This window comes from Oryx dammah, unplaced genomic scaffold, assembly GCF_014754425.2.
Source record: "Oryx dammah isolate SB20612 unplaced genomic scaffold, SCBI_Odam_1.1 HiC_scaffold_1, whole genome shotgun sequence".
NCBI lineage: Eukaryota > Metazoa > Chordata > Mammalia > Artiodactyla > Bovidae > Oryx > Oryx dammah.
This window is the reverse complement of record NW_024070185.1, coordinates 63,746,606-63,767,953: the sequence shown is the minus strand read 5'-3', so window position 1 is coordinate 63,767,953 and position 21,348 is coordinate 63,746,606. Positions and strand designations below refer to the sequence as shown.

General features: G+C 41.9%; 1 protein-coding gene across 2 annotated transcripts in view; it reads right to left on the bottom strand.

Moving 5' to 3' along the window:
- Nucleotides 1-739: 739 nt before the first annotated feature.
- Nucleotides 740-21,348, bottom strand: part of NR4A3 (nuclear receptor subfamily 4 group A member 3) — a 42,418-nt gene continuing 21,809 nt past the window's right edge. For both annotated transcript variants that reach the window (XM_040238962.1, XM_040238970.1), the window contains 3 exons: nt 20,355-20,554; nt 17,551-17,729; nt 740-4,027 (listed from right to left, as the gene is read on the bottom strand). In XM_040238962.1, the coding sequence (XP_040094896.1) occupies nt 3,780-4,027; nt 17,551-17,729; nt 20,355-20,554 (627 nt within the window). In that variant the 3' untranslated portion in view covers nt 740-3,779. The remainder of the gene's footprint in view (nt 4,028-17,550; nt 17,730-20,354; nt 20,555-21,348) is intronic.

The window sequence follows — 21,348 nt, the reverse complement described above, 5'->3', positions numbered from 1 at the left end:
GGCAAGGATATGGAGTAGGTTGCCATGCCCTCCTCCAGGGGATCTTCCCCACTCAGGGATCGAATCCGTGTCTCTTAAGTCTCCTGCAATGGCAGTTGGGTTCTTAACCACTAGCGCCACCTGGGAAGCCCGTATGTTTGGGCCAGTGTTGAATAAAAGTTGTATTTGTATTGCCCACAGGGGCGTTTCTAAGCAATGTAGTAGGTAGTAATGGCTTCAGCAAAAAGGCAGAGTACCAATCAATCTTTGAGAACTCTAACCCCGATTCTTATAAATTCTAGTTCACAAATGATTGATATCCCATTAATTTGAAACAGAAAGAAATCCTTTACATGCCTAAATGATATTTTTAGGCAACAAATTGTTAACTCCACTATATACAGTTGAAAGCAAAAGCTTCATACACTGCATGTTTGTATCTCCTCCAAGCACCCAATTGTGCTTTGCTTGCAGGAAGTAATCAATAGATAGTTATTGAATTTAGAATGTTCCTCTTCCCAATCAGTGAAGTTTAATATATTTCTGATTCAGAATGCCTATTAATTTTTCAGCACTAGTAAGCCTTTAAAAAATCCATTTGAGATATGTTTAAGAGTTCACATGGGGTTGCAAAGAGTTGGACATGACTAAGTTACTAACACTTTCACTTTCTTCACTTTAAGAGTTCACAGCAAATACCATTATATAAATGATTAAGAAAATACTGTTAAATGAAGCGTGCTTATTCAACAGACCAGTAGCCATTGATAAAATGTAATTTAATTTAATCATTTAAATTTACATTGTTAATGTACAAGAGCATTTCTTTCAAACACAAGGTTAACACCCACTAAAGAGCAATGCTGTTAGAGGAGCAGAGAAACTTTGGAAAACTCTGCCGTCTGAAATGGAAGCAAGGCACTCTCCATTAACAGCTGGTGGATTCCTGATTTCTGCCAACAGAAGGCATATTAGCACTGAGAGAGCTCTCCCACAAGGGAAGATCACCTGCTTTAATTCTTTGCTGTCCTCTTCTGAGCTAGTTCGGTCATCCACTCTGTATAAACTTGTGTGTCAACATTAAGACCAAAAAAAAGAGAGAGCTGAATTGATAGATGACTTGGTGGGGGTCTGGGGGCTCTCATAGTTGTGGTAACTATGGAAGACAGAAGAACACTGGCTATAATCTTTATTTTCAGCACTAGTGTCTGGACCTATAACTAAAAACCTTCTTCATTCCTTCCAACCAATCAATATCAACTAAAAAGTCTTTTCCTTAAATCCAGTGGGTGTAAAAAGAAACAGTGACAGCATTTCTCTAGGGCTCTGGTTTTTTGTTTTGTTTCTCCTTTAAAGACATGACGAAAAACAAGGATTAACATTCTAAGACTAACAGTGCACAAAAGGGTTATATGTATGCACAGCATTTCTAATTTATTCAAATTCAACTTGAATTTGGTCTGAAGCTACCTTGTATGAAATGTTAGCTTTCCTGATATTTAGTAATGTCTATTGTGTCTGCATATAAACTCAAACAATTACTGCAAAAGTACTACTTTACTCATGGTAAAATGTAAGTATTAGTGGTTATTTTTAAAAGCCTGTTTTCCTGTAGATGCAGTAAATTAAGTAAGAAGACCATGGAAAGAAGAATTAGGTCCTAGTCTTGATTTTGTTACCAGCTGTTTGATCTTGCATAACTCTGCCTTTTGCTGGGCCTCAGTTCTCTTCTCTATGAATTTCAGGGAGGGTTGAACTAGTTGACAAGTCAGGCCCCTTCTAACATTCCAAGATCCTAACATTCCAGATCCTATCATCTTGATATTAATATAAAAATAATCTCTCACAAAAGCTCACACAAACATAATACAAGATCAAATATCAGAATGACACTTGGAAAAAAACATATACGATTTGCTATCTGGTCTCTCCTTTGCAGCAATTAGGCAATCATTTGGCATTTGTTTGATTGTATAATTTAATGACAATATAAACAGCATAGTTTTGATATGTTTCCTTTAAAAAGACTAAAGCAAAAATGATTTAAAGCTAACAAAAACTACTATGACATCAGTTTGACATTCAAAGTTTGTTTCTTAGCAAAATGGCCAAAGATATTTTGACTTGATACAGAGTATATATATATAATATAAAGTTACTTTTAGACCTAAAAATCTTCAAACATTATTTGAATTTAGCAAAACATAAGCAAAATTTTAATATCAAAGTGCTAAACAGTACTGCCTTAAAAGTCACTGCAAATGAACCATAAAATAACCGCATGGAAAGTAACATTTATTTTACAAATGGTTAATAAAAAGACACATTATAAATATATATGTAACCTGCTATATTTATATATATATTTGCTTATTTAATTTCTAAGTGGTGTATCCAAGTTCACTGTGAACATCCCATTTAAGTACTCTGTAACTCAGCTTCCAGGAGCTGGTGGTCTTGCAATAAATACAGGCAAAGCTATTACAATATAACGTGCATACAAATGTTTATACAAATAAGGACACTATGCAACAAATTATCTCATAATAATATGGCATTAACAGTATAAACATACAAAAGGGAGTACGAACACGGAATGTTGAAACGCAGCCCACTAATTCTTTCTAGTACTTACATTCACACTATTTTTTTTTATAATAAGACTTGCCTGTTCTCCAAAATTGTCTCATTAACCAATAACAAAAATTAAATTATATATACTTTAAAAAACCTTATTATCCCTGGTGCTTACCCTGTATGATCCATTCCTACTTATTTGCATGTTCTCATCTAGGGTTCAATATACTTGAAACTTATTGAATGCTCCTGGGGCTTCTGAATGAATGCCAGTCAGTTTCTATAACTGAAGCAAGTTTAGGGAACTCTGGCAGGATTTACAAAACATGACAAAAAAGACGCTGTGTGGCAATCCGTCTTATAATCTGAGCCCTCTTTAGGACAGTTGGACAGTTAGGGCAGGGGTCTGGATCCATCAAGAATGGCCTAAAATCTTGGATGGACCAAACCTGAGAAGGGTTCTACAGGGCAGGTGGACAGAGCCTCTGCTAGGAAAATTAGCATGTGTCATTTGCTAACATGACTGCCTCCTTTTTATTTCCATACAAAATAAAGGAGAGTTAATAAACAAGACTTAGTAAGACAGCACTTTAAAAATTGCACTTGTATATGGAAGCGAACAGCCATTATCATTTTGCTATGTCTGATGTATAGGTAATCCTCCATCTTTCACCATTTGTTAAAATAAAATAAAGGAAGAAAGAAACTAAGAAGAGGAAATTTCTGCTTTGTTTGCACCACATACATACCCTTGATACAAGAAGTGTATTCTAAAGGGATCAGTCTCAAGACACATCCTACCCTGGCGAACAACCCTCGGCTGTTCTTGTTTTTAAATACAAACCAACTATAATTGTATCCCCCCAAAACAGTTTTAAAACAGTTATATTATCCTTTTTTTTTTCCTGCTGGGATAGCATTGTCCAAAAGTGCTTTGTTAGCAATTTCTTAGAAAACCCTCATGAACTATACCCACCTCCCACCCCAACCCCAAAACCTAAATATAAAACACAACCCCAACACAATACTCTGCAAGTTTTCTGGCTTTCAGATGTAAGGAAAAGTGCCAGAAAAAAAAAAAAAAAAAGTCTTTCATTTCAACAGGAGCTTGCTTTCTCTCTTAAGGAAGGACAGAAAATGGTAGGTGTCCAGACCCCCTCCCTCTGCTACTTAGCAAGCGGCTGCTAGCAGATGAGGCAGCTCCCTGCTCAGGCTGCTCCTGCTCAGAAAGGCAGGGTGTCCAGGAAGAGCTTGTCGATGATGGAAGGTGGGGACACCAAGTCTTCCAGCTTCAGGTAGAAGATGCGCTGGAGGCCCAGGGTGCAGATCTTACGCAGTTCTACCAGGGCACGCAGGACCTTGGGCTCAGTGGGCTCCAAAGCCTGGCCCTTACTCTGGTGCTCTTTTAAGCTGCTTGTGATTTTGTTGCATAGCTCCTCCACTCTCTTTGGTTCTTTTAACCCATGTCGTTCTGTAGAGGGATAGAAAAAGGAAAATTTAGGAGGCAGTTACATCTTAAAAAACCCTGAATCCCTAACGGAGGCCTGTGCCCTGTTCTGCCAGTTGGGGTGGCATTTTACAGCCATAGTGCCCTCCCTCTTAGAAGTAGTTCATGGCCTTTAGTATCAAATGCAGCTTTCCAGGTGGTGCAAGTGGTAGAGAACCCGCCTGCCAACGCAGGAGACATAAGACACGGGTTCGATTCCTGGGTTGGGAAGATGCCCTGGAGGAGGGCATGGCAACCCACTCCAGTGTTCTTGCTAAGAGAATTCCCATGGACAGAAGAACCTGGTGGGTTATAGCCCATGGGGTTGCAAAGAGTCGGATACCACTGAAGTGACTTAGCACGCACGCACACAGTATCAAACAGCCCTAGGGATTGAATCTCAGTCCTGTCACTTACTCAGTGTCCCCTAGAGTCCCTTAACTTCTAAGCCATGATTTCCTTACAAAATGAAGATAATAATCATACCCAATTCAGACTTTCTAGGAGGACCAGCTTGGGCGTATAACACAGATGAAGCACACAGTTCCCAGCACAGAGCCACAGTGAATGAATAACAGGGTGGTTACTATTTTGCACACATTATCTGACTGAGGTCTTACAAAAGCCCCATGAGGAAGCAACTCTTTTCAGAGTAACACAGACACACATCCAGGTAAATGAAAAAATGTTGCCATCCTGACAGACTCACTTGGTAGTGGGGGCTGTAATTTTGCATTTGTGAATGCAAAAGCTGCCCCAATACAAAGTGCATTCTTGTGTTTTCATGCTAACCAGCATTGAGAAGAATCTAGATTTTCTTTTCTTTATCCCCTCCCTCCCCACTCCCATACTCCTACTGACCTATACCTGGCACATGTTTCTCGTCTGTGGAGATGGAAAAGTCAAACACCAGTAATCTTATATTTTATAAAATAATATATAAAATTATCCTTATGTTAAATAGTATGATCTCTTATTTTGTATAGATGGTTAAATGGTTTTCCCAAAGTCACACAACTGCCTGGGATTTGAACCCAGTCATCTGAGGCAGCCTGTGTCCTCTGGCTCCAGATCAATGTTGCATCCTCTGTGAACAAAAAGGAGCCTGACATCCAGTGCTAATCAGCTTGCTCTCCCTCAGTGTGTAGATTTCAGAGCCTCTTTCCTGAAAGAAGACATTGGCCTCTGTTATCTCAGTCAAAGTTTTCATCTCTCAGTATGTGCATGCTAAGTCGCTCAGTCATGTCTGACTCTTTGAGACTCCATGGACTGTAGCTCGACAGGCTCCTTTGTTCATGGAATTCTCCAGGCAAGGATACTGGAGTGGGTTGCTATTTCCTACTCCAGAGGATCTCCCTGACCCAGGGATCAAACTCACATCTCTTATGTCTCCTGCACTGGCAGGCGGGTTCTTTAGCACTAGCGCCACCTGGGAAGCACTCTTTCTCCCAGTATGCTGTGCTGTGCTGTGTTTAGTCGTTCAGTCATGTCTGGCTCTTTGCGACCCCATGGACTGTAGCCCACCAGGCCCCTCTGTCCATGGAATTCTCCAGGCAAGAATACTGAAGTGGGTAGCCATGCCCTTTTCCAGAGGATCTTCCTGAATCTTCTTAACCCAGGGATCAAACCCAGGTAGGTCTCTTGCATTGCAGGCAGATTCTTTACCACTAGGGCTGCCTATTGTCTACCTCAAGAGCAAAAAATCTGGCTGCAAACTTGGCAGCAAATTGCAAAAGCTATAAAATGTTCATAGTCTCTGACCAAGTAATCCCACTCTTGGGAACTTGTCTGAAGAAAATGTTGAACAAAAAGAGTAAGACTGTATGCATGAAGACACTTGGGGTGGCATCACCTGGAATCTAGAAGATTTGCATAGATGAACTTATTTGCAGGGCAGGAGTAGAAATGCAGATGTAGAGAACTGGCGTGTGGATGTGGAGGATGGGGAAGGGGAGGGTGGGATGTGCTCAGAGATTAGGTTTGACATAAATACATTACCATATATAAAATGGATAGCTAGTGGGAAGCTACCGTATAGCGTGGAGAGTTCAGTTCAGTGTTCTGTGATAAATTAGAGGGGTGGAATGCGGGTGAAGAAGGGAGGCCCAAGGGGGAAGGGATATATGTACAAATGCTTGATTCACTTTACTGAACAGCAGAAACTAATACAACACTGTAAAGCAATTAAAAAAAAACCAGAAAAGGGTACACTGAAGAAAAATAGGGAAAGTGTTGAGTAAAAAACAGTATGTCCTCATAATGGAAGATTCCGTAGACATCAAAAAGGACATGAAGGCTGTGAAGCAACATGGCAAAATATATACTATTACATTAAATAAAGAATGGAATACAAAATGGTATCTAAGTTGTGCTACATCTATGCAAAAATTATTCTGATATCTAGAGAAAGGTAAATGGAGTGGGAAATGGCAACCCACTCCAGTATTTTTGCCTGGAAAATTCTATGGACAGAGGAGCCTGGTGGGCTACAGTCCATGGGGTTGCAAAGAGTCAGACACAATTGAGCAACTGAACACACACAGAGAAGAGTGAATGGAAACGGAAAAGTGAAAATATTCATGAGACTGTCAGATCACTCTTTTCTTTTAAAATATCCAGGTTAATGGTATTGTTATAACAAACAATGTTAAAAGAGAACAAACTGGGATTTGGTCCTTTGTGAAACCTTTTCGTTGCTGTAACATGATCAAACAGTCATCCTGCTGATAGTAAATTCTATTAAATCCTGAGATATATCAAATTAGGTTCATAATGCAGGGAGAGATGCTTTTCCCAGAATAAAATACCAATCCATTGATTTAAGCTTTCCCTTCCCTTCCATGCCTCATGTCTTGCACTATATTCAGGATCCTATATTCATTATCAGAAGAAAGAAACTGAGCAATGTGTGGGCTGGATTTCAGGAGGGGATTGATTATGGAACCCTGTAACCAGACTTTCTCATGGCCAAACTCACAGAAGGTGCCTCAGAGTTTTCCCTGCTCTCCAACCAGTTGTGACTGCTCGATAACTATGGCAACCATTATTTATTCAGTGAATTCAAGTGGAGATCGATACCTCCTGCCAGCTGGATCAACCCTAGGCCTGGAATTCCTTGAGGAATTCAGAGACACTCCTGTTAGAAGCCAAAGGCACCTTCTTTGTTGTGTTGAACAGCTACTGGATTTGTGGCTTCTTTACTCTTTCAAAAGGGTTGAAATAAAATTCAGTCTCCAGGCAAACTACTGCCAGCAGTCAATAAGATTTTCAAATCACTAGGGAGTCACTAAGTGTCTGAGACCTTCCCAATAATCTGAAATTCCTTAAAACACCAATCGCTGACATTTTAGCTTAAGGGAACCTCCCTTTCTTCTTGCAGCTTGGTAAACATGGCTGCAGAGCTGATATAGAGAGTTCATAAATTATAGGGGAAATTAGACATTCGGATTTTCCCCCTTCCTATATACAGATTTCAGTTTAAGATCTTCTTCCACCATTAAATAAAGCAAGCTTCTCAGTATTTCTTGCATTTTGATCTACATCATTTTTATCCAATATGTATTAACTCAGCTTCATGTATTCAAAACTTTAAAATACAGATTCTGTAAAGAATCTGCCTGCCAAAGCAGGAGATGCCAGAGATGTGGGTTTGATCCCTAGGTCGGTAAGATCCCCTGGAGGAGGAAATGGCAACCTACTTCAGTATTCTTGCCTGGAGAATTCCATGGACAGAGGAGCCTGGCAGGCTCCAGTCCTTAGGGTTGCAAAGAGTCAGAATGAGCATGCATGCCCACACATATGGATTTATGTGTCATAACCATAGAATATATGAATTGGAAAGCATTTTAGTCATTTAGTTCAAACTCTCTCCTAAGACAAGAGTCTCTACTACAAGATACCACAAAGACAGTGCCTGACACCAGCCAGACTGGGAGTTCACTTTTACACCCTGATAATAAAAATATATTTAATAGTACTTTACATTACATTCTAAAAGCTTAGATTATTTTATTGTTTTATTATTTTATTCACCATAACTCTATGAACTAAGCAGGGCAGAGATAATTTTTATTCAATGAATAAGAAAGTTAGGGCACAGAGAGTTAAGTGATTTGCCACGGTCCAAGTTAACAAGTGGCAAATTTTCTTCATGCCAAGTTCAGGGATATTTCTATTATACCTGGTTGCCTTGAACGTTGTTAGAATGTCCCTTCTCTTCCTGAGATGAACTCAGCCTCCCTGCACCTCCCTCCTACTTTCTGTGTATCTAATTAGCTAATTGACTAATTGCTTCTTTCAACAAATATTTGAGTATCTGTTCTGTGCCAAGCCGTGTTATAGCCACCGGGGTTAGAACAGTGTACAAAGCCGAGCAACAACTCCCCTGGTGGCTCAGACAGTAAAGAATCTGCCTACAATGCGGCAGACCTGGGTTTGACCCCTGAGTCAGGAAAATCCCCTTGAGAAGGGAATGGCAACCCACTCCAGTATTCTTGCCTGGAGAATCCCACAGACAGAGGATCCTGGCAGGCTATGGTCCATGCGGTCATAAAGAGTTGGACACCACTGAGCTACTTTCACTTTCTGTGCCAAGCAGTGTTATAGCCACTGGGGTTAGAACAGTGAACAAAGCGAGCAACAACAGATTGCACTCCTAACCTGCCTCGTGTTAGTATCTAAAGACACTGCTGGATTCCTGTGCATTCTAGCTAGCCATGCAGTAGACATCTCTGCTAGGAGAAAGAGGAAGGCAGGGAGGCAGGAAGGTAGGCAGTGGGGAGAAAGGATGGGAGGGAGGGAAGGAGAGGGTACGAAACAGAGAGAGATGGGGAGAGACTGATTGAAAAAAATGAAGCTATTTAGCTTTGTGCTCCTGTTCGTCCCTCTTCACCAGGTTAACATGTATTCATCCTGTAGATTACAGACCAAATATTTCTTCAAGGAAGCTTCCCTTTTTACTCCCAATCTAGATCTTGTTCTCCTATGGTATTTTCTCTATTTTTTTTCCCTTTGAAGGATATAACAGGTTGAAATCAGATATTTTTTTTGTGACCAGTGCCTGCTTCTTCCATTAAATGTAAACCCCATGGACTGCTGCTCACTTTCTCACTATTGTATGGTTATTATTTGCAGTTTAACAAGAGGTCCAATAATTTGCATGCACGTGAAAGTTGAAGAAGTTGTTGTTAACAGTCAATCCCAGTCCCCATAAGATGTTTGATACAGTATACAACTAGCGTTCATTCAATCTCTGTACATCTCACTACTCAAGGCAGGAACTCACTCCCCATGGCTGCTTATTCCAATTTCAAATAGTTCTGTCTTTCAGGAAGCTTTCCTTATGTTGAGCTAAATTTTGCCTTCCTACAGTTTACAGTTCTGCCTCTTAGGCCCACACAAGAAATGCCAAATCCTCTTCCTCATGGCAAGGATCAGGGGGTAAGGAAATGAGTGATGGTACCATTAGCAGCCTCAATAAGGAAAAGTAACTTCTTTTGACTTTGAGCAGGTCTTGGCACAGGCCAACTCAGTAACAACAATAATATAGGCCCAGCCAAAGGGGAAGGAGAAGAGAGCACCTAGGGAGAGATGTGTGTGTAACTCAGACACCCACTAACAAACAAGACTTCCTGCTCGGAGTTCTACTTCTTTCTCTGGGAAGTCATCTCACTGCTACTTCTCATGTCATAACATCTTTTCCTGACGGGCAGTCCCATAGACGCTGAGCCCACACTGATCAGGAAACCACAAGTCAGTCAGCAACCTGTGCTCAGGCTGTAATAGTGCATTTCAGGCTGTCTTTGATTTATTAGAGCAGGTGTCTGTCTCCCCAGTGAGACCGCGGACTCTTCAAGGATAAGGGATTTTATGCCTGGCACATAGCAGACGTTCAATAAATACAGAGTCACTCTGAATTAAAATAAGGTAGTTCTCAGGAATTCTGACTATCTTCTAATAACAAAGTGATAGACTAAAAATAAATAACACAGATTTTCCTAATTTGGGATACTTTCTGCTATTCACAATTAACCCATTCATTCAAGCAATATTTACCTTATGCCAGACACTTTTCAATGCTAAAGTAATTATAAAGATGAATAAACCTCCCCCTTCCCTTAAGAAATCCTGAATCTAGCTGGAAAAGAAAGACACAAAGAAATTGCTTAATGTGATGTGCACAAACAACTGTAGGGAAGCATCAACATTTTGGGGGGCTTCAAAGGTGGTGCCAGTGGTAAAGAATCCACCTGTCAATGCAGGAGACATGAGAGATGCGGGTTCGATTCCTGGGTCGGGAAGATCCCCTGGAGTAGGAAATGGCAACCCACTCCAGTATTCTTGCCTGGAAAAACCCACAGACAGAGGAGCCTGGCTGGCTACAGGCCATAGCATTGCAAAGAGTCAAACACCACTGAAGTGACTTATGGATTCTTAGAACTGCCAGCTCTTCTTGGAAGTGAAATGTGTGCCACTTAGGGTAATAATAATAAAGATTTGTCAAGTTTTTTTTCTGTAAAGTACACATTAAGTCATTCAATCTTTATAAGAAACCTACACGTAGACATCATTATCCCTGTGAAAAACGAGAAAACTGAGATTCAGAGAGGATAAGGAACTTGCCCCAAATTGCACAGTTAGGAAGTAAGCATGGTGAAGACTTGAACCCAGTCCTCCAATCTCCAACTCTCATGACATCCCTTCTCCACTACTGTTTTTCTTTTTTTTTTTTTTAATATAATCCTGCCAAGTTTTACATTTAGTTTTCTTGCAATGTAGCTGATGGCTATATGTGACAGAAAAACAGAGTAACCAGGTAACCATTTGGAGTGAACAGGGGAGCTCTGAGAAGACAGGTGCTACTGGGTTCTGCCATGTCACTGTTTCACTGCTTTCTGCCCCCTCCTCAATCTCAAGCTCACGTTCCCATAAGACAAAAGAGAAAGACTACAGAAAGAAAAGAATAGTTTCTACCTGATGGAAGACATGAGTAGGGAATGAAAGCCACGGGGAACATTGATTTAATGTGGTGTCTTGCAAAATGGCATTTGGGCACTCAAGATTCTCTCTACTATCTGGTCTAAAACTGCCTTTCCAATCTTCTTCCCTTTTTACTCTACGTGTTGTGCTTAGTCACTTAGTTGTGTCCAACTCTTTGCGACCCCATGGACTGTAGCCTGCCAGGCTCCTCTGTCCATTGGATTCTCCGGGCAAGAATACTGGAGTGGGTTGCCATGCCCTCCTCCAAGGGATTTCCCAACCCAGGGATTGAACCCAGGTCTCTTGCATTGCAGGTGGATTCTTTACCATCTGAGCCACCAGGGAAGACCACAAATCCTGGAGTGGGTAGCTGATTCCTTCTCCAAGGGATCTTCCTGATCCAGGAATTGAATCCAGGTCTCTTGCATTGCCAGAGAAGGCAATGGCACCCCACTCCAGTACTCTTGCCTGGAAAATCCCATGGGCGGAAGAGCCTGGTAGGCTGCAGTCCACAGGGTCGCTAAGAGTTGGATATGACTGAGCGACTTCACTTAAACTTTTCACTTTCATGCATTGGAGAAGGAAATGGCAACCCACTCAGTATTCTTGCCTGGAGAATCCCAGGGACGGGGGAGCCTGGTGGGCTGCTGTCTATGGGGTCACACAGAGTCGGACATGACTGAAGTGACTTAGCAGCTCTTGCATTGCAGGTCGATTCTTTACCAGCTGAGCTACCAGGGAAGCCCCTTTCACTCTATGGGAAATGCATTTTACTCTGCGGTTAGGTCATAATCATAAGCCATAAGATAAATAATACATAGAATCAAATATTTTTCCCTGAAAATTCTTTAAATTTTCCCAGAGTACAGGACATGCTCTCAGCTCTCACCATCAGAAGCAGGGAGTCCTTGGCCCACAGTGGATTCATGTCTTCTTTTTCATGCTCTTTCTAAGATATAGCATCATCAAGTGCAGTAGCTTGTACTCTTTTAGTTTTTCTGTTTTTTCTACTGAGATTACATACAGGATTTAAAAGACTTACTGTATAGCATAATGGCCTATATGGGAACAGAATCTGAAAAACAGTAGATATATGTATGTGTATAGCTGATTCACTTTGCTGTACACCTGAAACTAACACAACACTGTAAATCAACTATGCTCCAATAAAATCTTTAAGAAAAGGAAAAAAATTAAAAAATACCTAATGCAACTCCAGCTCCTTGCTTTCCCCAGAATGTGAAGAGTTCCGCTGCCATGCCCCTGCTATGCAGTTTCCTCCACTGCACAGCGGAATGTCCTTCCTCTAAATGGTCTCATTTCTCGATGCCATCTCCTTGGGAAGCCATGCATGACCAGTACCTCCATTTTCCTTTACCCCCAAAGTGCTAGCAGTAATCTGAACTTCCCTTGCCCTGAATCAATCCCTTTTAAGCACCTGAGCACTCATTAACATACACTGAGTTCACTATATCAACACATATGACTTCCTAGTAGACCATACACTTTTCTGCTGTGAATTCTGACAGCAGAATTCACACATGGCTCATCTTTGCATCCCTAGGGACTGTCACCATGCCCCACATATAGTAGGGCCTCAATATTTATTTAGTGAACAATACTTATAAAATGGTAATTCCATACTAACTTTTTATTTGGGCGGGGGCTTCTTATTTATTACACATAATTAACTGCAACTAGATATCACCTCATTGGTATTCTATCAGATGCAAAGTATTTCCATTACTCCTATGTCAGGAATATAGGAGTGGTTAGGGTAGATAAAGTGAGGACGTAAAAACATGTGACAACCACAACTGTGGGGAACTTCCTTTTACTGCGAGAAAGTAGAGTGATCTGAAAAAAACCATTTCCTGCCCCACCTCGCCACCTAGTTTTTTTATCAGGGCACAGAGACAGAAGTGGAGGAGGAAAAAAAAAATAAAAAGAATTAGGAAAAAATGTTATGTTTGTACAAACTACCAATGTCGTACAGATTCTTAATAACTTTCCTGGAAGCAAGACTGGTTAAATGTCTAAAACCCCATTTCCTTTTGATAAGTTCTGTGTGGTTTGGAGCAGACAATTTGGGGACAAATTTTCACCTGCCAATAGCCCAACTGATATTCCACAATCACCTTTTATGATCAATGGAGCTTTCTCAGAGGTCAAGATTTCAGGGAAGCCCACGTCCAAATGAAAATTAATATGCATGGCAATGTGCACTGCTGGTGCTCAGGCACTGCCTTTTCTGCCATTTCCTGAAGTTTTCACACATTTCAACCCCTCTCCCAACCAGCAAATCACAGACAGAGTTCTGTGAGATCCAGAAATGAGAGAAGAGGCCTTGTTTTTCTTGTGTATTATAACTACAGCACCTATAACAACCAGCTCTGCACAGGCCGTGGGACTGACAGCAGGACCTGGAAGCACCCCATCAAGGACTGGGCCCTCTGTCAGTGCCTGGTAAGTGCAGCCGAATTTCTTTAATATCACTGTCTTTCTTCAAGCCACTCTCCAGCATCCTAGGAGATATTCACCAAACACACTGCCTTCTAAGGCTACCATCTGTTTCCTCATGCTTCCGAGTTTGATTTTGGACTGCTGGGGTTTGTGGAAAGGGCAGGCATGTGCCTGATTTGAGGGAGTCCCTGTCACCATCCCTCCAGGATGGAAGAGAAGTGGAGAGAGCACCTGTTCTGAAACCAGTTTGGCTACATCACAAACCTAGTTATCTGTCATCCTTGCTGCCACCAGAAGGAATAGATATTATCTCCATTTTACAGATGGGGAAACTGAGTTCAGAGAAATGCATTTCTCAGTAGCATGCACTTATTAAATACGGGATCCCAGATTCAAACCTGGGGTGGTGGTCTCCAAAATCCTTGTAATTTCTGCCATGCCAACCTGCTTCCTCCCTGAGCAAGTCTCCACATTAATGGGCAGAGGCTGAGCAGCTATAGGTGGCTCAGTGGCAAAGGATCTGCCTGCAGTGCAGGAGATGTGAGTTTGATCCCTGGGTTGGGAAGATCCCCTGGAGAAGGAAATTGCAACCCACTCCAGTATTCTTGCCTGGGAAATCCCATGCAAAGAGAAGCCTGGCGGGTTACAGTCCGTGGGGTCACAAAGAGTTGGACACAACTTACTGACTAAACAGCTGCAGCAGCAAAGCATCTATATCTACTGTACACACAGCAAACTGCAGGCAGAGATGGGACTAGCACCACCTTCTCCTAATTCCTAGTCTGTGTTCTCCACACTGAACTGCCAATCTCTCCAGGCTGGGATTGCCTGGCACCCACATGCTGTGACCTCACTGTTGTCTATTAATTTCTACTTAAAGGGTGAAACAAAAAAAGATGTCAGCCTCAGGATCTCCTCTTAAACCAAACTTTCATACCTGGACTGGCTTTTTCCCTCTTAGTCTCTTTCCTGCTAAAATCTGTGCTCAAAACCAGCTGTCAGGGTCAGTTCAGTTCAGTTGCTCCGTCGTGTCCGACTCTTTGCGACCCCATGAATCACAGCACGCCAGGCCTCCCTGACCATCACCAACTCCCGGAGTTCACTCAAACTCATGTCCATCGAGTCGGTGATGCCATCCAGCCATCTCATCCTCTGTTGTCCCCTTCTCCTCCTGCCCCTAATCCCTCCCAGCATCAGAGTCTTTTCCAATGAGTCAACTCTTCGCATGAGGTGGCTAAAGTGTTGGACTTTCAGCTTTAGCATCAATCCTTCCAAAGAACTGATCTCCTTTAGAATGGACTGGCTGGATTTCCTTGCAGTCCAAGGGACTCTCAAGAGTCTTCTCCAACACCACAGTTCCAAAGCATCAATTCTTTGGCACTCAGCTTTCTTTACAGTCCAACTCTCACATCCATACATGACCACTGGAAAAACCATAGCCTTGACTAGACAGACCTTTGTTGGCAAAGTAATGTCTCTGCTTTTGAATTTGCTGTCTAGATTGGTCCTAACTTTCCTTCCCAGGAGTAAGTGTCTTTTAATTTCATGGCTGCAGTCACCATCTGCAGTAATTTTGGAGCTGTCAGGGTAGACTTTTCTAAAATGCAAGCCTGGCCATGATGCTTCTCTCTGTGGATCCCCACTGCTCTCAAGATAAACCCCAACCTTCTCATCCAAGTGTGAAAGGTTCTCCATGCCATGCCTTACCTTAACCTATCACACCTGTCTCACTTCCCACCACTCTGGTTTTTAGACCTGAAATGTATGACAGCCACATTTTCAATGGCTTTAGCAAATTTATATTTATGCCTAGAATTCTCACTCCTTCCATTTTTGCCTGGAGATATCCTATGTTTTTATCAAAGACCAGCTCATGCTGCCTCTTTTTTTTTTTCTCCTGGTTTGGATATATTTACATCTTAAAAAAAATTTTTTTTAATGGAGTATAGTTGATTTACAATGTTGTGTTAGTTTTAAGTGTACAGCAAGTTGACTCTGTTATACGTATACAGGTATTCACTCTTTTTTAGATTCTTTTACACTACCTCTTTTGAGATGACCGTCTCCCACCATGGGTCTCTCAGCACCTTGTACCTACTCTCACAACCCCCCCTTGGCACTCAAGACTTTGTATCACATAGATTCTTTTGTGTGCTCTATCTCTTCCAGGGATATGTGTTACCATCTCTGAAAACCCACTGAATTGCAGCAGAGTGCCTAGGTCAGGGAATACTTGTCGATGAACTATACTCAAAACTCATTTCCATAGAGATGTGCAATGTGTTGGCTTTATTTACTGAAAGCAAAGGTTAGCTGGCTCTGGTTTTTGTGTCTGTTTTTCTAAATTAACTAAATTTCATACTTTCTAGCTTTGAAGATTTAGCTGTCCTAGGAAGAGCTGAATGATTTTAAAACTGAACTGGAGAGCTTCAGTTGAAAGCTAGCCTTTGAACCAGGTTCATTCCAGTCCTGCTGGAGTGAAACGTTTGTGCCTTCAATGTGTTTATTTTCTTCAGGTGCTCCCTTATGTGTGCCATTTGAAAGACCTCTTAATCAAATCCATCATCTTGGAGACTGTTTTTTGTTTTTTTTGGTCAATGGTTTCCTTGGAAGCCTCTGGCAGGGAGACTTCTCATTCAGGACCAAAGACCAGGAGGAGTCACTTTCCACTTGGAATCCTGAGGGAACTGGTGTCTCGTTCCTCCCATTGCACACACCTTTACTCTTCTTGGCCTTTATGTAAACCATTAGATGATGAACCAGCTTAGTCTGTTAATGTACTCAGACACATCTCACTATAGCTAACAGGAGATGTCCCAAGGAGGTGTGTGTAAGTATATTTCTGATGCATCAGAAAAAAGGGCCCATGTGTGCCCCAGGATGCATTTGGCCCCCTGTGAAACGCATCACCAGCCAAAAAAAAATGTTTTCCACAGCCAAGAGCGTGTCAAGAATCTGAAACTTAATCCTCAGTCCAATGACCTAGCCTGTACTTGAGTCTGATGAAAAGGATGGGAGGTGAAACCCGCTCTGGCTAGCCTCTTCTGGAGCCTCCATCTACTGTCACTACCTCACCAGGCGCCAGTTTGAACAAGAAGGATGAGATCGAACAGGAAACTTTGGAAGTATGAAGAGGCAGAGGGGAGCTGGGGCCTCAGGCAGCTATAGGGAGATGGTGTGCCCTTTCTTATCCACTGTGCCTTTGTTTTTCTTTGTCATTCTGCCTTGGAATCATTTATCTTCCAAAAGAAAGACAGGAAGACACATCTAAGGGGAGAAAGGCATCGCAGAGAAGCTGAATATGTTCTAGGCTTCTGGTTTAAACCCTTAAAGTAGTTGAGTTGAACCATTTTTGCTATATATGAATACCCATTTTCCTCAGTCCTCTGCCAATTAAAGCTGCTAAATAGAGCTGTAAATAAATAAATGTGTGTTTTATGTGTATGTAATTCTTTGGTTTTACTTTGGGTTACTACCTAAGGTCTGGGGAGAAGCGAAGACCTACCCCTCTGCCCCACAGGACCAGGCTGGTTAAGGTAATCTTCCTTCAAAAGCTCCTGTAAAAATAACCCTGAATCAGTGAGTCCAACTGCCCACAGTGACCCTGTGGAAATTTAGATTTTCATATAACTGGGTTTCCTGACAATAACCAAACCCACTGGGAATTCTCCTTCCTGGAAGTTCATGACAATAAGTTGCAGCTGTGTGTCTCCTGTTTTAGACTATGATAAACCTACTGGGGGACTTCCCTGGTGGTTCAGTGGTAAAGAATCCACCTGCCAATACAGGAGGCATGGGTTCGATCCCTATGTTGGGAAGATGCCCTGGAGAGGGAGATGGCAACCCACTCCGGTATTCTAGCCTGGGAAAGCCTATGAACAGAGAAGCTTGGTGGGCTACAGTCCATGGGGTTGCAAAGAGTCAGACATGACTTAGCATCTAAGCAACAAATTCAGTGGATTTCAGCAAAGTGGGGCAATCATTTCCAAAGCCAGAATCAAACATAAGCCAGGAAAAGAGAGAGGGGGAGACACAGTCCCTTCACGTCATGTCAGGGTGGCACTTACCTGTGACCATGCTCAGTGCTGACAGGCAGGCTAAGGCTTGGATATCAAGGTTCAGGCTCTGCAAACTTAAGGAAAAGTCTTTAATGGAGTCGAGCCACTCCCCAAATCCACGAAGGCACTGAAGTCGATGCAGGACAAGTCCATTGCAGAACACAAACTTATCTTCAGCAGTGTTTGACCTACGAAAGAAAGTCGTCGGGGGGTGAGGATAGAGACACAAAAATAGGTCTGTTCAATCTGTCCAGTGGGATAACATCATAATGCACCGGTACCCACACAGCTTTGGGCAGCCTTCACCAACCCAGCATGGTGCTGTGAAACCCGCCCAGATACTCTCAATGAACAACCCGTGGATAAACAACCACGGCTAGTGGTCTGCTGACTTCCCTGGTAAGCCTCAGCCCTGGAGATGCTCAGAGTAGGGTGTCTGCTCTCTTAGGGTTAGAAGCAGTTTCTGGCTTGCCCTGGGGATGCTGGAAGTGAAGCCCAGTGCCCTGTCTCTCTGTGCCTTGAACACGAGACTGTTCCCTTCAGTGCTCCTTTGCCAGGACTTCTCTTTCATTTTCTTAAATGTCGAAAACTGATAAGGCCCGAGGTTAGACACTACAATTCCATCATGCAGACTCTAAAAACACCAAGTCCTCTCAAGCGCCAGAAATCAATCATAAACTGAACAATGGTCTAAAGTAAAAAGAGTCCTTGTTTTCTACTACATTCTCCGCTTTTAGCAGTGGGGCTGTAGAGGGCTATTTCTCAATCCATCCTGATAGTTTATATTATGTCCACAGTGATCCCATTCTTTTCTCATGAACGGCACCCTGGGACTTCTAGTTAGCACCACTTCTCTGTGGAGCCTTGGGCACTCCTTTAATCTTTCTGCATTTCCTTATCCTTATCTATAAAACAGGAATTTTAATTGCTACCTCCAAAGAATGTTGTGGGAATTAAATAAAATAAAGAATTTGAAAGTCTATGCACAGTGCCTGAATATAAGAGGATCCCAACCAGTGTTAGGTATAACTAATTCTGAATTTTAGATGGACCTTAACTCAATCTTAACTCTCCTTTAATTTTAAATCTCTTGCCACATATTTCTCTCTCTTGGCCCATTGCAGTAACATGTTAATGTCTTTTTAGCAGTGTTTTTTAGAGAAATAACTTCATTCATTCATTCACTCAGCAAGTATTTCTTAGCACAAAACCAAGGCCATTCCTTGGCTGGACACTGGAGAAAACCTGATGAATGCGGCCTACATGGTATCTGCCCTCATGGAGTTGATTACTGACTTAATCCTTTGCTGCCTGCCTGATAGATAATAGTCATATTGCTGATTCAGCTTGGCTCCTGCACATGCAGGATTGGCTATAATTATGCTAATTACTGGCAGTCTAGTTGTAACTCCACTTTGGTCTCTCCCACAGATCCCTCCCCAGAGGCATGCATGCACAGGACAGAATGATTCAATCTCAGGGTTTAAACCCTCGACCTCAGACCAGTGGCATCAGAATTGCTAGAATATGACTTAAAAATGCAGATTTCTAAGTTAATATGTCACACTATGATTATATATATTTTTTCTTTTCCCTCATATTTCTTCTGATTTTTGCTTTAGGTATCTTTGTTTCTTTGTTGTTAGGTGTCTAATGGTTTATGATGTCTATCTTCTTTGTGAATTGTACATTTCATCATTAAAAATATTCATCTTTTGTTTTTAAAAATTAATAAATACATTAAAAAATGCTGATTTCTAGACTTGCTTCAATGTAGATCCAAACCAAAACAGCTGGGAATGAGGCATGGGAATTTGCATCTTAAATGAGAGTTTTTGGTAACACGATGTGAAACTGGGGAGTGGGCAGCAGGGAAGAGAAAGAGGGGAAAAGTGATGGTTTTTCCTATAATATTGGTAAAATGTTGGTACCATCTCCTATAGATATATAACTGAAAGGAAGCAAGGAAGATAGAATTTAAAATGCTACATGTGAACTTTATGGCAGAACCTTAGATTCCAGGTTCCAGCTTTTTGAAAAATCAGTTTCTGTTTGTTTTTGATGTCACTGAGTGCAGTAAGGTGAACCAAATTTATTGATCCAGAAGCTACTCTTTTGGAATAAATACTGGAGGCTGCAAAGTTGTGGGAACTCTTTAGTGCCCCCTCTGGTGTATCAGAAAGTAACACTAAATAGAAACCTGGGAGGTAAAGGCAATGCTGAAAGCACTTGCTCCCAGGAAATACCTTATGTACCATGAGACTCTTCCTGGAATCACAGAATGATGGCGCTGCAAGGGGCTTTGCTGTGTGTCGTGCTTAGTCGCTCAGTCGTGTCTGACTCTTTGCGACCCCATAGACTAGCCAGCCAAGCTCTTCTGTCCATGGAGATTCTCAAGGCAAGAATACTGGAGTGGATTCCTATCCCTCCTAGAGGAAACCTTTCTAACCCAGGAATCAAACCCAGGTCTCCTGCAGTGCAGGCGGATTCTTTAACAGCTGAGCTACCAGGGAAGCCCATCAATTGCCAAATCCAACCTTCTCATTTTATGAAGAAGGAAACTAAATTTCTGGTGAAGCAAGTAACCTGCTTAGGGTCTTACAACAAGTCTGTTAAAACTAAGACTAGAACCCAGGAGACCTGGCTACCAGCCCAGTGTTCGATCCACTGCTCAGTTTTTTTAATGCCTGGTCATATTACATATGTCTTTCTTGAGCAAACTTTTCACCACTGACTTGGTTAAAAATCCAGCAGGTTTCAAACTTCTTCAAAGGAAGGAGTGGACTAAAGGAAGATAAAAGAATAGTAATTACCTGATGGAAAGTCTGAGAACAAACAGCTCCAAAAAGGCTGATTCTATAAGTAATGTCTGATCTTCTTTGGGGAGATCAGTAAATCCGGGAATCTTTTCTGCCCAGCTTCTGGATACATCAATGGAGGCTGTTAGAAGGTTGTAGAACTGTTGTACATGCTCAGCATCTGTGCCTGCAGCAGCCTGGTCAGTGGGACAGTACTAGAATGCAAACCACAGAGAGCAGCGTTATCTCAGTCCAATAGGGCTGACAGCATCATTTGCTAATTGGCTCTTGCAAGATTGTCAATGCCTTTCCTTTTCAGGAGGGCTTTCTTTGACCACCAGAGCCCACTCTTACTGTGACTGACAGCAGAAAGTGCTAGAAATTAGCATCCTCCCTGGAGAACCTCAGTCAGTGGGTTGGTGGATAAATAACCAAGCTGTGTATCCCTTGGGTGGGGTAACTACAGTTCAATGCAGGTTCCACACTGTCTCCTAGAGTCTTCCTTTGGGACCAAGTGTCAGCTGCCCACATGGTGTTTTTTGTGATGCTGCACATTTTATTGCTTGCTTCTCTTACAAGTCTTAGTCCTCATCCCCCTAATTTCCAGCACCTTCTAATAAAACAATTTGCACTCAAAAAAAAACAAAAAAAGATTGTCATTGTCTAAATCTTTACTTTTGGGTCCTAAAGTTTATAAAATCTTTTTGCACTCATAGTCTCATCAGATTCTCATGATAGTGCTGTGACATAAATAGAGTGGACTCTGTTACCACTTAATAGGCAATGAAATTTGCTTAAGTCCCATGAGTGCACTGGTTTTCAGTCCTGACTGCAATCATCTGGGGAGCTTTAAAAAACACTCAAGTCAGGTCATATCCACAGAGATTCTAATTTAACTGGTCTGGGATGGGGACTGGTCATCAGGAATTTTTAAAAGCTCCCCAGGTGATTCCAAAGGGCTGCCAGTGTTGAGAGTCATTACCCTAGGGGGTTGTCTTTGTGAGCCTCC